The following is a 15693-nucleotide window of genomic DNA, read 5'->3' as shown; positions in this document are numbered from 1 at the left end:
GGCGGAGGGCGGGCGGAAGTGACGCGTCGCGCCCCACCCCACCCAGGCGCCCCGCCCTGCGCGGCCATTGTCGCCGCCGCTCCCGGTCCCCGGCGGGGCAGCCCGGGCCCTCCCGCCATGTCCAGCCGCCCGCTGCGGGCCCCACGGAGCCGAGACGAGCGGCCGGGCAGCGCCCCGCAGTTGTGAGTACCGGGCCCGGGGGGCGGCGCGGGCCGGCCCGGCGCTCGCCCCCTCCCGGCGTCGGGCTGAGGTGGCGTCGCCGCCGCTGTTCGCTCGGGAGCGCCCGAGCAGGGATGGAGCCGCCAGGTACAGGGGGGAGAAGGGATGGGCCCGGCCCCGCCAGCTGCCCCGCCCCGGGCGGGGGGTCCCCGGCGCCGGGGGGTGGGCGGGGGGAGCGGCCCCGGCAGGGGAGGGGGCGGCTGGGCCCCGGATCCCCCCCCTGGATCCCCCCCGGCCCCCGCCCCGGCCGCCCCGTCCCGGCCCTTCACACCTCGGGCACGCGGTGCGATGGCTCCTAGAATCACAGAACAGTTTGGGTTGGAGGGGCCTTCCCAGCCCCCCCAGTGCCCCCCCTGCCGTGAGCAGGGACATCTGCACCAGCTCAGGTTGCTCAGAGCCCCGTCCAGCCTGGCCTGGGATGTCTCCAGGGATGGTTCAGCCACCACCAATCTGGGCAGCCCATTCCAGTGTTTCACCTCACCGGGCACGACGTTGGTGGCTCCTTCGCTGTCCGGGGTGTGTGTTTGCGTGAGGCCGGTGAGGTCACAGTGAGGTTCTGGTTCTGCTTGTGCCCGAGACAGCCGTGAATTCGGGCAGAGGAAGAGGGGGGTGAGATACGGGGATTTAACCTTTCACCGTAGTAGAACAGGCTTTAGGCAAACTTGCTAATTCAATTACATCATAAACACGCAACTCTCGACCCGCTGTGAGCCGGATGACACCAACTCTGCTCACGCCAAGGAAGTTTTCGAGGCTGCCTGAGCCTCTGTGTTCACTTATGCTGTCTTTTCGTTTTTCTTTTTCTTTTCTCTTTATTTTGTTAAGCATCGCAGGCTGTATGTACCAAGTAGTTCAAACGACGGGACCAGATGGAAAAAACCTTCTGAAATTACTTCCGATTTCTAAATCTTCTGGCAGCTTTGTGCCCATAGTTCAGTCTTCAGCCATGCAAAATAATGCCAAAGCGAATATTTCCAGTCCGGTCCATCTTACTTTTAAGACACAGCTCGTCAATACTACTGGACCTCCATCTGTCCAGATATCTGTTTTTCAGTCTCCTAATCCTGGAAAGATAATTCTTGCAAGGACATTAGACAAACAGGAAGGTGTTAGGGCAGGTTCTGACAAAGAAACCCCCAAACCAGCCTCTGACGCCCCGAGCGTTTCTGCGGACAGATTGTCCTTGCAGGATGTCACTGTCACAAGTTCATCCCACCAGAGCAGCACTACGTTCATGGTGGTGAACACAAAAGGCCCTCCCGGTTCTGCCCCGGCTCCAGCGCTGCCCTCCGGCCACCACCTCCAGATCCCAGAGGACGCTGAAGTCGTATCTGTCCCGGCTTCGTCCTTACCCCCCGCCATCCAGCAGAAAATACTCGCAGCTGCGGCGACGGGAGGAGCCGAAAGTACAAAAATGCCGACGGTTATTTATGTGTCGCCGGTGAACACGGTGAAAACGGTACTTCCCAAGCATTTGCAAACCCTTTGCCCAAAACCTGCCACGGAAGTTTCAAAAAAATTAATGATGACAGCTGCGCAAAAGGGAAATAGTTCTGAGACGGTATCGGGTGGTCAGCAGGGCGAGCGAACTCCCATGAAGTGGGTTGTGCAGGAAAGTCCGCAGGTCTCAGCGTCGTGTCTCATTCCTGTGAAGTCATCGAATAATGTGGCTTCCAAGATCTTGAAAACCTTGTCGGTCATGAAGAACGTGGAAGCCAACTCTGCAAATATTTTATCGCTGTGTTCCAGTGGTCCTGGTGGGAGCCAAACAAAACTCGCGCCTATCAAAGAGAACGCTCTGGTCATGTACAAAGGGAAAGTCTATTTGTTGACCAAGAGAGGCTCTGATGTTCTGTCAGCCGAAGCGGACAAACAAGCATCGTCTTCTCCCAATGCTTCTCAAAAGGAGATGTCCAAGCCACATGATTCTACTCCAGCCAATAAAATAACCCATGAAATGGTGAATCCGATGTTACCAAAGAGCAAAGGAGTGGTGGTGTCTCCAAAAGATCCCGGAACGTGTACAGACTCAAAAAACTCTTCACCAACTGGCTTAAGAAATGACTTAAAACCTGCACCTGCAGCTCTGGTGAGAGCGAGTGCTGCTCAGCAGAATTCTCCTGTGAACCAGAGGGTGAGTTTGCCCGTCACCGAGAGCGTTTCCAGCGGAGCGACGCCGGTGACGGCCCCGGGGCCGCAGGAGATCCAGGATAACAAAGAGGAGAGTCGTTCCCCCCAAGCAGCGAGTGCTGTTTCACCTCAGCCTGAGCAAGCACGCGCTCTCAGGGGAGATGGGGAAAAGGTAACGCCGTAAATGCGCCCATCGCAGTCTCTGCTAAACTGCTATATGGTCCTGGTTCTGTCTGGTTAAAACGGCTGTTAATAAGTTCACAGGTTTTTATAACCAGGTATCCTGTCACTCAAAAAATGATTTTTTTTTTTCAGTGAGATGCACTATGCAAGTGAGAAAATGTATAAAGAAAGAGGCAGGGAAAAGATTACTTGTTTTGTTTTTTTTACTGCGTTTCCTTCCTTTCACACCATGTTGAGGCGGGATCCACCTTTGACTCATAGTTTCATGTCAGGTAGAAGAAACTCTTGAGATCCTAAGGGCCTTCCCCCTTCAGGCTGGACCTACATGTTCTTTTAAGATCAGAACATTGGAAATATGTTAAAAAGTCCTCAGCCTCCAGTCTCCCAAACTACCCATGAAGGGCTGTAGATCAAGTTTGCTGTTGCTCAAGAGGCCAGAATGAATTTGCCTCCAGATAAAGAAAATCACTCTGAAGTGATTTTATAGTTGCTTGTGTTGACCAGGCAGAAATGGCGGCTGAGTACATTTGTGCAAATTTTAGACATTTAATCATTGCAACAGACTCTTTTTTGATTGTTCACTGTCTGATTTTCTGTCATCTTCCTTTGTTACTTTGATATTTTAGAATATGTGATTCCTTTGTTTCTTCTTTAACTGACATCGTTTACTAGTTGGACTGTGAATTTCCTGGATGTTCCACAAGTACTTGGAGTTTTAAATGACTGATGAGAATGTCAAACCGACGATCATATGTATATAATTTCTCAAAATTTGTTATCTGTGCTAAATATAACTCTTGGAGAAGGGCAGACAAAGCAAATGTCCATCTGTCTTTTTAGTAGCTAATTTTTAGTTTATGGAGTGCGATTGATGCCCCTCTCACTGTTTCTGTATTTCAGATCCAGTGTGAAAAGATGGATTCACTGGAAAGGGTTATTCAAATCGAACACCAAGAGAAGCCGCATTGGAAACAATACTTGGAATTAAGGAAACAATTTGGTCTCTGTAAGGAGGAGAGAGTGTACCTGAGGAGGATCCCGCTGAGGACGTCCTGCGAGGAGCCAGAGGGAAGAGTTGGTTCCAGTAACGGCTTGAAAAGGAAAAATGATTCATGCGATTCATCATCCTTAGATGTGGAAATAACAAATCAACATCAGGAATGTGTTGAAGAGGAAAAGGTATCTTGACGTTTTTCAGTGCTAAAACGTGTGCTGCGAGCAATGTGTGTATGGTTGGTACAGAGCTGGTGTTGCTTTGCACCCTCCGGGCTCGGGACTCACCGGGGCAAGTCAGGAATTGTTGAGGTCCCTGTGAGAATTGTTCCTAGAACTTATTTGTGTAAAGCAACAGAGCTGTGCGATTTCAGCACGATTTAGAATCACAGGATTGTTTGGGTTGGAAAAGACCTTTAAGGTCATTGAGTCCGACCATAACCCAGCCCTGGCTCTGACCCCTGTCCCCGAGAACCTCATCTCCACCTGTTCGACCCGCCAGGGACGGTGACTCCACCGCTGCCCTGGGCAGCCTGTTCTTTCAGTACCCTCTAAGAACTTGTATCCCCTTTTCTGGGTTTCACCAGAGGAAATTTGAAGAACAAATGAACTTCCATATAGTGATTTTAAGAAGCTTGCAAGAGGTAACTTGAAATTTGTGCTTAGTGAACTGTGATATTATAATGTAGAATGATGCTCAGTTTAACAAGTATATTTTGTGTGTTTTTTGACTGGACAGATAATTGTGGATCTGGAAGAGGATTTGACTAAGAGAAGAAAAATAAAATCCTCACCATGGTCGGACAGCGAGAAGAGAAGGAAAACACCAGTCAAATCAATAAGTCCGAGTTTGGAAAATACCAGCTCGAGTTGCAGTTTACTGGACAGAAGCGTTTCCCCTCCAGTCTTACCGCAGCAAACCATTTCCACAGACTCTGCAGCATTGCCTCTGGGGAGGGACTCCGAGCAAGACCCCTACTCGCAGTACAGTGACTTTACGTACTCGAGTATTCCTGTTCTAGTGTCTTGTGAAGATGATACTTCAGTTCTCGAAGGTTCTTTCAGAAACGATGTTTTCCCTTTGACTCCCCCAGACTTGGATGAAACGATACGGGATGAAAAGATAAAACGACTGAAACAGCTCTTGAGGGAACGGGAAGCGGCACTTGAGGAGATGCGCAGGAAAATGCAGCAAAGCTGAAACGCTGAACCTGCCGCTCTGGACCACGTTCATTTCAGTGGCTTCAAGAAGAAATTCCTTGTTTAAATGAACATGAGTATTTCTGGTGGATAGAAGATCTTAATGAGATTTACAATATGTGTTTATTTAGGAAAGCATAGGTTTCTTCTTAAATACCAGAAATAAAAGACTTGGACCCTCAAATTTTGCTTCTGGGATATTCTGTTTTTCAAAGACTGAAGAAGGAAGGCGTTTTTAGGAGTGTGTTCTCTATATTTTGAAATGAGAGGTTTCTATATTAGTCTTAGCAAATAAACTTTCCCACTTCAGAATTCCATGGCCTCTCAGAAACTGAATGTAAATTGCAAACCCCAGTTGTAGCTATTTTTTTGTTTTCCTAACGTTTTACAATGCGTGACAACTTTTGTGAATTCCTGAGACCTGTCAGTTGTAACAGGTCAATGGTCAGTGTTTAATAAATGCTATTTAAGTCATCTAGGAATTAGACTTTAGGCTGTAATAATGCAAATATTTATACAAAACCTCTTCCAGCTGTGAAGGGGAAGCAGCACCAACCTGTGCTGACAGTTCTGCAGCTCTGTGTCCTTTCCTGTGATTATTGTGAGCCTTTATAAGGCCTTTGCCAGCTGTGCAATGTTCACCTTTGGTTGGGGGTTTGGTTTTTGGAGGGAGGTGTATTTTTTTTTTAAATGGACTTATGTTGAATAATAACTTTTTGAAGCAAAAAAAAAAAAAAGGCACATTTCTTTATCCAGGGTTGGTGTCTTTAATAATTCTTGATGAGTGTCTTTTCCACTAGTTTGCTCGGTCGTTATTTGAACATTTCTCCCGCTGTTTTCACTTGGTGCTGCCTTGTTTTAGTGTTGTAGGAGGGAACGTGCGCTCAGACTGGCTTTGCCATCGTGTTTATAGATCTTGGCAGTGTATTTTCCCAGCGCATTCTGTCGTGTGGACGCTTTTCACTGCCCTCTGTCATTGACTCGCTGTACGGCCCTGCTGCATTTCTCAGTATTTATTGTTGCTGCCATGAACAACTCTTTGCCAACAGAATCTGTCATTGGGGTTTTTTTTATGTTTATGGTTGTGTCCAACATTACCCGTCCCTGTCAAACTCCATTGCCGCTTTCTGTTCCTGGGAGACTATTTGCTACTATCCTTATTTTCTATATTTTAATCAAATTTTCACCTGTGATGATTTTCTCTTACATGGATGCCTGGTGTATGTACAGGGTTTTGGTGAAGGATGTTGCTTTGGAGATGTATCTTTTGAGGCTGTATCGGCCTCTTTCCCCATTAATATTGTGACCCCTCAGGTCATCGAGTCCAACCATAAACCCACCGGTGCCACGTCCAGCACTGAACCGTGTCCCAAGCGCCACATCTGCCCAGCTTTAAACCCTGTGGCTGGGGAGCGCTCCGCAGGATGCTGGTTCCTGGTGTTTGCAGAGGGGCCCGAGGGCACACGCTGCTCTTCACGAGCTGCTCAGCACCGTGCAAAGCCCACCTCTTGTTCCTGCAAATCGCAGCGGACTCTATTGCTTGATATGAAAAATAATGCACATCGCTTTTGTTTTCTGTCATTTGATGAAGGAATTGTTAGTACGGGGCACATGCAACGCAAGCATCACTTAGCTCAGAGCCTGGGAAAACCTACTTGGGAGCCTGAAGTGAATACCGTGAACCTATTCTATGCGCTCCACCACTAGATTGCAGCAAAACACCAATTGCTGCTGCCAGCGCGCTTGCTGGCCAGGAGAAAAGAGCAAACAGAACAGCGAGCAGCACTGGAACACCTTGCAACCGCTCCAGCAGAAATCTAGGTGAGAAATCCTGCAGAAGTGAGCCGCAGCAAAGAAAACCACTGCCTTTGGGATGCAAGCGGCCACAGCGATGTCTTACTCGCTGGCTCGGCTGGGCTGGAATCACATCCCGTGGGTGCAGCGTCCTGCTGCGTCTCAGCCCCGTGGTTTTGCAATGTTACGAGCCAGTCCCAGTGAAACTGGAGCAGCATCTGTTACTGAGTTTGCACAAACATTGGGAACTTGAAACCTGGGCTGTGAATTCTGCAAGGAAAAGGTTACCCAGAAGAAACCAGTGAGCTGGCAAAGACGACGTGTTCCTGGAGCTGGAGGGACCGACAGGCAGCGGCGGCTGTCGCCAAACTGCTCCTCTGTGTCCTCTTTGTAGGGCAAAGTCAAGAGGACTGTTACACGCTGGGCACTCTTGAACTTCAACCCACCGAGTCCTTGAGCTGGGATCAACATTTAGAGCTGAGCTTTGGGTTCTTAACTTAGACATATGTTGAACTCAGGCTCCAAAGGTTAAGTTGTCCCTTGTGTTCTGTGTGCCCTTGACCCCACACCACTGTCTGCAGCCCCTTGGTTTGCAGTTTTATCACTGGGAGCGGGAACAAAAGGGGCTCCCTGTAGTAGGTGAATATAACCGAGCACATCCAAAGAGCAAACCCACCAGCAAAGGCAACCTCCCTGCTGACGAGCTGGGCCATGTTTTAGTCAAGATCTGCATCTCCATTGGAGCCCCAGAAGGACCTTGTAATTTCACCGCCATCACTAGCCTGGCAGATTTCTCACAATTAGAGCAAATGATTTTTACAGGGTTGTCTGGAAGGAAGACATTTAAATGTGCAAAGCATTCATTAATCATGAATAATTAATAATTAACAATTATTATTTAAAATACCAGGGCAGGAAAAAATCCCGGTGTGGATATTTTTGATTTGTAAATGCCAGGCTTTTAATTAAAAGAGAAGGAACATAATCATCAGTCAACTGTTTTTAAGAATTAGCGTTCTGGGTTTTGGCTGCCAGATGCTCTGGATAGAAAAGGGCAGTGGTTTTGCTGGAGCAGCGAGAGGACTTGAGTCTGACGGGTGTTCCCTGACAGAGACATCCAGTCCTGCTGCTGCCAGAAGACCCGTTTGGTGGGGACCCCGTTTTACAGCCCGCTCAGCTCTGGCTGTGGCCGTTGCAACATGGTCCGGAGGCTTCTCTGGGCACCCCCTTTGTTGAGGACCCCCATATATTGACGGGGGTCCCATCCCTCCTGCCCCCCCAGCCGGGGGAGTGACCACGAGCAGCCCCGGGAGGGACATGGGGGCACAAAAGGTGCTGAAGAGCCATCAGCTGCCCTATTGAAATCTCCAGATCCCTGATTAATCTGGTAACACCTACCACTCATCAACCCCACAACATTAGCCCTATTCAACAGTCGAAGCCCAAATTTTTATCCACAACATCCGTCTCCCTCCGGCACCACGGATCTGCCTCCCAGCTCCTCGTTCTTCCCTGGTACTGACGTTTCCCAGCCTTTCAAACAGCCTCTCCAGGCAAGAGGCCAATAAAGCCGAGCCTGAGGGTCCTCGACTTGCTCCCTGTTCTGTGTGAGTGGAGGCAGCAGAGTGACACAAGCTGCACAGCCCGCACCAAAGCCTCTGTATGGGTTATTGGTTAATTAATCAATAGGCTTGACCCTTTTCAGGCACTTAGAGAAGCTTGCCTAAGCAGAGCAATTAGTATTAGGTGGGTTCCTGGTGCCTGTATTCCCACTTAAATTATCTGTGATGGAGGAGCAGCTGCAGGCTGGGTGTCCTCAGCATGAAACACCTTGTAAAACAAAGGTCGCAGATCCATAATGCTTGTTTTGCAGGTGAACAGCAGCATCCTATACCGAAAGGTAATAGAGGTCTTTTGTACAAAGAATTCCCACCTGAAATCCTAGAAATCATTTAAGTAGACTGCATTAGCTACACATCATAAATATTGATGCTGTTGCTGAGGGGAAGGAGGGCCGGGTTCAATGTTAATGGACTGATGTTGGTGTGCTGAGAACACCCCAGGGAGCACAGGGGACAAAGTGCCGCTGCCACAGAGAGAGCTGAGCGCGTCCTCGCGGCTCCGGGGCAGGGCTGGCCCTGGGGGCGCCCAGCGTGGTTTGTGCACGGGTCCCTCCTGCTGCTCCTCCTTCCAGTTTGGGGTTAATTCGGTGACTTTGTGCAAACAGCAGCTGGTTTTGGACCGGTGGGGAAGGACGGGTCTGGAGAGGACCCCGAGAGATCCGTCCTTGGGAGCTCATCCCCTGCCCGGCGAGGCTGTGCGTGCCCTGGGCTGGAAGAGGAGGACTAGTTAAAAAAGGGAGCTGCTCCACGCAAGGTGAGATGATGGAGCAGCCGGGGCTGGGCGCGGGCAGAGCAATTCCCTCGCAGAGCCTCGTTCACACCCCGCGGAACCAGTGCCCTCTGCCTGCCTGCAGCGCTCCAGAGCTCAAGAGCTCTTAATGGCTTACGTACCGGAGAAGATGATGCTGACAATCAGTGGCTGGAATTCCCCTCCCTCCTTTTCCCCTCTTTCCAGTCCCTGCCTGTACCGACTAATGCAGTCCCTGATGGCTTCCAAATTTCAAGCGCACGAGGTATTACACAGGCCAAGCTTCCGTGGCTGCTTATTATTCACAACAGAACAAGACCTAGACAGCAAATTGCTTTGTTGATCCTGCGAAGGGAATCGATCCTTGCAAGCTTAGTGCCTCTGACATGTTTATCGCTGCCCGGGATGCTCACGGCAGGGCCGGGGGGGCCCAGCTCCCCGAGCTCCGGTGTGGACCAAGCGTGAAGGGTTGCGATTAACCGATGGGTCTCGAGGCCAGAAGGCGCCGTTCTGCTTGCCTGGTCGCCTGCATCAGTATTAACTCCAGTATCCCGTCTGCAGACAGCAAGCAATGCGGGTGGGAATGGGAATTAAGCGGCGGGGGGTCCAACTGAGCATGAGAGGGGTCCTGGGGTGATCCTGAGGAACGGGGGGTTTCTTGCATCAAGAAGTTAGCAGGACCCCTGGGGAGGAAGGATTGAGGTGTTAATGCTTTTCGTGGTGCCGTAGTCGTTACATCTTGGGCTTTGTGGGGCTAAAAACCTGCCCACCCTGGAACGGGGGTCCCCGCTCGCATCCCCCAAAGCCTGGCTTTTATTTGCGATTCCCGGCACTGCACAACACATTTCAAAGCTGGCTCTGAACTAAAGCAGAACGAGATGACAAGCAAGCTCAAACTGAACCTGGGCTGGGGAGAAAGCGATTGCTCCTTAATGGAGCAGACTGAGGGGAGGCTGTCCCAGCCCTGCGATTCAGGCAGTAAAACCCACCCGCCGGGAGCCCCTGCCACAAGCTAGTGAGAAAACCGAATTCTTCAGCGAGAATAACAGATCATCAAGCCGCAGGACACGCGCGGATCGTTAGCGGGGCGGCAGCGGCCGGGCCCACGCACACAACAGCCGCTGCCCGCACGGCGGCCCGGAGCGGGTGCGGAGCAGCACGAGCGGTCGGCTAAAGATGCAAAGCGTAAGCAAATATCGCAGGAAAACAGCTATTCGTGGCTTCTGGTACACGCACACGAATCTCAGCCGTCGCAAGCGGGCGGCGCGTGGCTGCGCCGGTTCAGCCGCCTTCAGGTGAAGTCAGTAAATCAAATAATTTTCCAGCCTGCACGTGTCTCAAAGACAATCGCAAGCGCTCGGTAGTGCCCGATTTGAGTTTTGCTTTTCCTTTTGCTGAGACAGACCCAGCGCTTTGCCACTCCAGCATCTTTCCCCCGACAGTTCATTGATTATCAAGCTGGAAGGGACAACAGTCATAAATTCATTTGATCTTGTTTATAGTATTCGTCTGTCAGACTTCCCTGAATCGATTCCCATCTAAACTAGAATATTTCTCGCAGGAAAAACAATATCCAAGCATGGCAGAAAACTCTCCTGCAGCCCCCTGGCCTCGTGCTCCTTCCCTTAGGAGTTCAGGCAATTAACGGTGCACCCATCGGCTGCTGTAATTGCGTGCTATATTGCTCTAAACAGTAACAACAACAGAAAAAAAGGTTGCTGGGACTAGAGACTTGAAAAATCCATTAAGGATTTTTTTTTTTTTATTTTACCCAATACCTTGGGGGTTTGAAAGCTCATCTACGTTTTACTGCTGCAAATGGAAAACCAGAATAAATGCATATTTGAGGTAATAAAAGCCCTTTCGTACTAAATCTGAGTACAAATTAACAATTACTAGTGCCGTCTAATGCCTTTCTGCCTCAACATTTTCATTTAACAGCCGCTCTTTTATCTTCAATGCTCCAGCTATTTTTTTTCCTCCAAGATACTTATTGTCAAGTTGGGGAGGGGAGTGTTGTTTTGTTTGGGTTTTTTTTCCCTCCTTTCTTTCCAATTTATCAGCAGGAAGAAAGGATTTTATTTGCTGTTCAGGCAAAAAAAAAAGATAAAGAGAAAGAAAGGGAGGGAGATGCGCTGGGGCTGCTGGTGCGGAGCCCCCTGCGCGTCGGTACCAGGGGGATGCTGCTTGCAGGGGCTGGGCCAGCATCTCCCGAGCATCATTTTGGGAGGAGGAGATGCTGGCGGGCGCCGTGTCCCCCTCACCCCGCAGACGTGTTGCTGCTGGGGGTCCCTGCCCACCCTGGTGTTTGCAGAGAGACGTGTGAGCAGGTAAAACGCTGCACGATGTCACTTTGACATGTGCAAGTGTCGCACGCTGATGGCTGCAGCTTCCTCCTGCTGGCAGGCGGCAAAGGGGCCTCGGGAACAAGGAGATTTTGGGGTGGTTTGCTCAGGAGCGAGCAGAGGTGGAAGCGTCTCCTAGGAGGAAAAAAATACCAAAAAAAAAAAAAAAAAAAAAAAAAAATCGCAGTTCTCAGTCTTCACCCACCAGCAGCATTGCAGCAGATACAGCGGGGGAAAAGAAGGCGCTCAGGTAAAACCCTCGAAAAAGGCAACAGGATCTCAAAGCACCGATGGGAAAACAAGCGAAGGAATCAGCAGTGGGGTGAACTGAGGGCACGAAGACAGAAGGTTACCCCCGAGCCCTGCGCGTGTTTTCTCTTCACACACCATTAAGTTTACGGGGAAGCACAGGACACAGCTGGGCTGCGAATGACGGCGGCTGGGACCGCGCGGCAAACACGCGGGGCTGACGGATCCCAGCACAGCAGCGGCGGCAGAGGAGGACAGTCCATGGGAAACCTCTCAAATACAGGAAGGGATGCTCTCCGATTTCCAGCTGTCCCCGCAATGGACTGTGCGTCTCTGCAGGTCACGGGAGGGTTTTGGTTTGGGATGCTGGGATATTGAGAGAACCACGACACAAACTTCATCCTGCATCGGGGCACGGCACGGAACCGGCTACCAGCGTCAGCACCGATGTGTGAGCATCATCCTTGTGTGCAAGGAAAGGAAAAAAGGGATCTTAAGAAAACTCAAGAACTAAATGCTTCCACTTGCCTCCAACTTTTGGAGAAGGGCATGAAAAGTATCTTTAGAAGAAGAAACCTATTTGCATATTTTGCATAACCCAGGCAGGAGACACCGTGTGGTTTTGCTCTCCCCCAAGAGCTGTATCTCGCTTTGCTTTGGTCCGGGGGCCTCTCCTGGCTCTGCTGCTGGTTCATTAAGCGACCTCGTTACTGCCCTTTCTGCCCGCACGCTGCGATGGGGACAGTGGGGACAGGGGACGCTCCCTGAGCCGTAACGCGCTCTGAGGTCTCAGGCAGCAGCAGAAGGGCTCCCTGGCCCCTTGCTGGGGGGTTTCCATTTGGTTATTTGGCCTTTTTTTAAATGCAGCTCCTATTAGCCGCCTCTGTTCCTCACCGGGGAGCACGACGTGCTCTTAGCGAGGCTGTATCATGCTTTGAAATTCAACTCCTTGCAATCAGCAGCCGCAGCTCTGAGGGCAAACGGAGAAAGCCAAGAACGGCGGCTCAGTTAATAAGATAACAATTTAACATGTGGCCGGGTTTCTTTCCCTTCCTCTGCCTCCCTTCAAACAGACCAGCAGACATTTGGAGTTGCCTCTAAGTAATTTAGTAGAAAGGCTGCTATGATTTCAATCCTCCATCCACCCTGTTACTATCCAGCAATGCTTCTTGTCACCAGCTAACGGCACTTAAAATATTTACAGCCCTGTCTTTTCCCTGGGGAAGGATCAGAATAAATCATTGTAGCGGACAATAAATCAAAAATTAATCTCCCAAAAGCGCGAGGCCTGTCCGATCCCTCAAATAACAAGCAGCAGAATTTATCAAGTGAATTGGTCCTGGTGTCTGCATGGTGTTGCTGGGGTGTAATGGATGGGGGAGCTCAGACAGGGGGGAAAAGCTTGGGGTAGGACACTGTGTCATTGAATGTCACCGTCCCTTTCCACCTGCACAGGCTTGTTCCGTTGCTGCCATCAAGAAGTAAGAGCTCCTGCGCGTCCCAGGGAGCAAAGATCCCGTTTTCTGCGCAGCGAGCACCCTGCGCAGCCCCGCGGAGCAGGTTTCTCCGTGCCCTGTTTGCTGCCCAGCCGTGCGGCCGCCGGGCCGCCTGGAAAACCGCGCTGCGGCAACGCGTCAACCCGCGGAGCGAGCCGGCAGCGTCCTGCTCCTCATCTCTCCGAAGCTCCTCCATCGCAGTGCTCATCAATCTGCAGCCCTGTCTATTGCTGCTCTTTAAAAAGCTGACTTATCTCAACACCAAAATAGCTCTTCCCCCTGCCCCGCTCCCCGTTCACAGCCCTTATATCTGCTCTTCCTGCAGAGGATATAAAATTTCCTTTTGATCTTTTTTCCCCCCCCTCTGCAACAAATTAAGACTAAACTTATCTGCAGTAATTGCTCCCAACAGACTTTCTGTGGGCACCTCCTCTCTTTCTGCTACAGCTCAGGATCTGGATGTTTAGTCAATCTTAGAAAAGAAAAGAGACAGGTGAAGGGATTAGAGGAATTTATAGAGATGACCCCAACTGTGCACAGGCAGTGCAAATATTTAACTGCAGATTGTTGCTGGGACGTGTGCTGGAGTCCCCTGATGCGGTGGGGACAGCTCCGACACTTCTCCCTTAAACTTGCTTTTTGTTAAAGCTTCTTGTCACGTTTGGAGTCTCTGAACTGCAGAGAGCACGCAGATTTTTGGAGACGTTACTAATACGTGTATGCAAACATTGGTTTTCAAGAAACATGACTGCTAAGGTGTGGCGGCGGTAAGGCTGGCTAACCCGGGCCGCAAATTCACTGGGGAAGTGCCAGGGTGCATTAATTTGAGTGACAAGCAAACTGCCTGAACCGGGTCAGCAGATTTGTTAGGTGCCTTAGCGCATTCCTTAATGGCATCAGAGACATCTCCTTAACGATCAATTAATCTCTGCCAATAGCACGCGTGATAGGGTTTTCCTGAGGCGGCTTCCCCGGGTGAGGCCCCCCCGCGCTCCCCTCCAGCACCGTTTGCAGCGACACCGGTGGCAGCAGCCGGGTGCCCCGGGGTGCTGGCAGGACGCCCCCCGCTGCGCGCCGGCGTTCGGGGAGGATGCCGGAGCCCCATCCGTCCCACCCCGCCGTGCAAGGACCGGTTTGCAGGCAGCAGGATGCAAGCTCAGAAATGGAGATTGCGCAGAGGGGTGATGGCGATGGGATCCTTCCTGAGGGGTCGGTACAATCCCCAAAACACACCGTTTTAAGCAAGATCCTTGGGCGCATCCCTGTTGCCTCTTGAACTGCTGCAGGAGGAGGTGGGCTTCACAACTCCCGATTTCTTCCTCAGTGCTAAACAGCAAGACGGCAAAGTTTTTATTTATAAAGTTATCCTGAGGCTTTAACAGGATTTTACAAAATTTGCCAAGTGTATACACACGTGGGTGTGTGTTGACTTGAGTGTTTTTCTTGCCGTGAGTTACGCAGACGAGAGATTACTCGGTTCAAAGGAAAAGTCTCCTATCTCTTGACACCCCTGTCTCCATCTCCTCATCTCTCTCTCCAGCTCTCAATCGTATTTCTGTGGCACATCTACCATGTAATTATCCACCCATGATATTTTATGGCTTGGCTCTCCATTCACATTTCTGTTTGTCTTTCTCCACACGAACACTGGTGTTTGCCAAACCAGTGGCCACACACTAAGTCTCAGGTAGATCAGGAGCTAAACCCGAGTTTAAACATAGCTCCAAGTCTCTCCCAGCAGCGGGGAGCGTTTCTCCTATGAATGCCCATGGCATCCAGAGCCAAATGTATTTGCAGTGTTGCAAGAACAAACGTGCCGCCCTACAGAGCAACCTCCAGCAAGGACACAGGTACACACAGACACACGAATCTCACTGGTTTTCACCCATTCTTCATTAAAAAAAAAAAAAAAAAAAAAAATCAGTCCAGGTCCTTACTCAGTGGTGCATGTCACCTGCCAGCGATATTGTATTTATGGCATTACTTCTGATTTGTGCTTGTTGGCTTTTATTCTCATCACATCCTGGTTTTATGTGGCATTTCACCCACTCCTATTTGTCTCTTCTTAACAGATGGACGTGCCAGAGCGGGGAAGGATGGACCTTGGGGCTGGTTGCAGGAGGAGCATCTCAACACATCAAATCCGGGTCTCCAGCAGCCCTGCCCAAAGCCTTAGCCAGAACTTCTCAAAACGGCAGCAAGTTGTTTACAATTATCCAAAGAGGTTCTATTTACCACAATTACTATCAAGAATGTATAGAAAAAATATGAAGGGGAAAAAAAAAAAAATCACTAGACTGCGTTTTCCTGCCAAAAATCAAGGCTGCTCTTGCCTCAGACTTCAGTCTTCTCATGCTATGCTGACCAATTTGCTTCTTCCCTGGAGGAAAAGGGACAGTCTGGCCCCGCTGGGGCGTCACTCGCATTTGCCGGGGGGAGTTTCACGGTGGCCCGAGGAGGGGCCGAGCCGGAGCGGGGATGCGCTCAGCGGCCGCCACGGGAGCCGGGCAGAGCGGGGAGGACCGGGCACGTTCCCTCCGAGCATCTGAGCTTGTCAAGGCGCGGGGAGCTAAAATTGGTGCCTACCTGACACGCCAAAAGGAACCTGAGGCTGCTGCACAATTACTCTTCCCAACACAGTGATGTTTATCCTGCAGCAATTTTCCATAATTACGCTGACGGTACCTGACAGCCCCACGTCAGCTGCTGCAGGA

General features: G+C 50.6%; 1 protein-coding gene across 5 annotated transcripts; it reads left to right on the top strand.

The window, feature by feature from the left end:
• The first annotated feature begins 68 nt into the window (after positions 1 to 68).
• Positions 69 to 5658, top strand: LRIF1 (ligand dependent nuclear receptor interacting factor 1). Of its 5 annotated transcripts, none has more exons than XM_065649221.1 (4): positions 69 to 182; positions 1045 to 2353; positions 3433 to 3711; positions 4265 to 5658. In XM_065649221.1, the coding sequence occupies exons 1-4, from the start codon at positions 118 to 120 to the stop codon at positions 4724 to 4726; spliced, it is 2115 nt and encodes a 704-aa protein (XP_065505293.1). In that variant the 5' UTR covers positions 69 to 117; the 3' UTR covers positions 4727 to 5658. The 5 variants fall into 5 exon arrangements, with proteins under 5 accessions (XP_065505293.1, XP_065505290.1, XP_065505294.1 ...); XM_065649218.1 differs by having other exon boundaries at positions 1045 to 2521; positions 4265 to 5657; XM_065649222.1 differs by having other exon boundaries at positions 69 to 306; positions 1045 to 2521; positions 4265 to 5656.
• Positions 5659 to 15693: the final 10035 nt, after the last annotated feature.

Source organism: Caloenas nicobarica, chromosome 21, assembly GCF_036013445.1.
Source record: "Caloenas nicobarica isolate bCalNic1 chromosome 21, bCalNic1.hap1, whole genome shotgun sequence".
Taxonomy (NCBI): Eukaryota; Metazoa; Chordata; class Aves; order Columbiformes; family Columbidae; genus Caloenas; species Caloenas nicobarica.
This window is presented reverse-complemented; position numbering and strand designations above follow the sequence as displayed.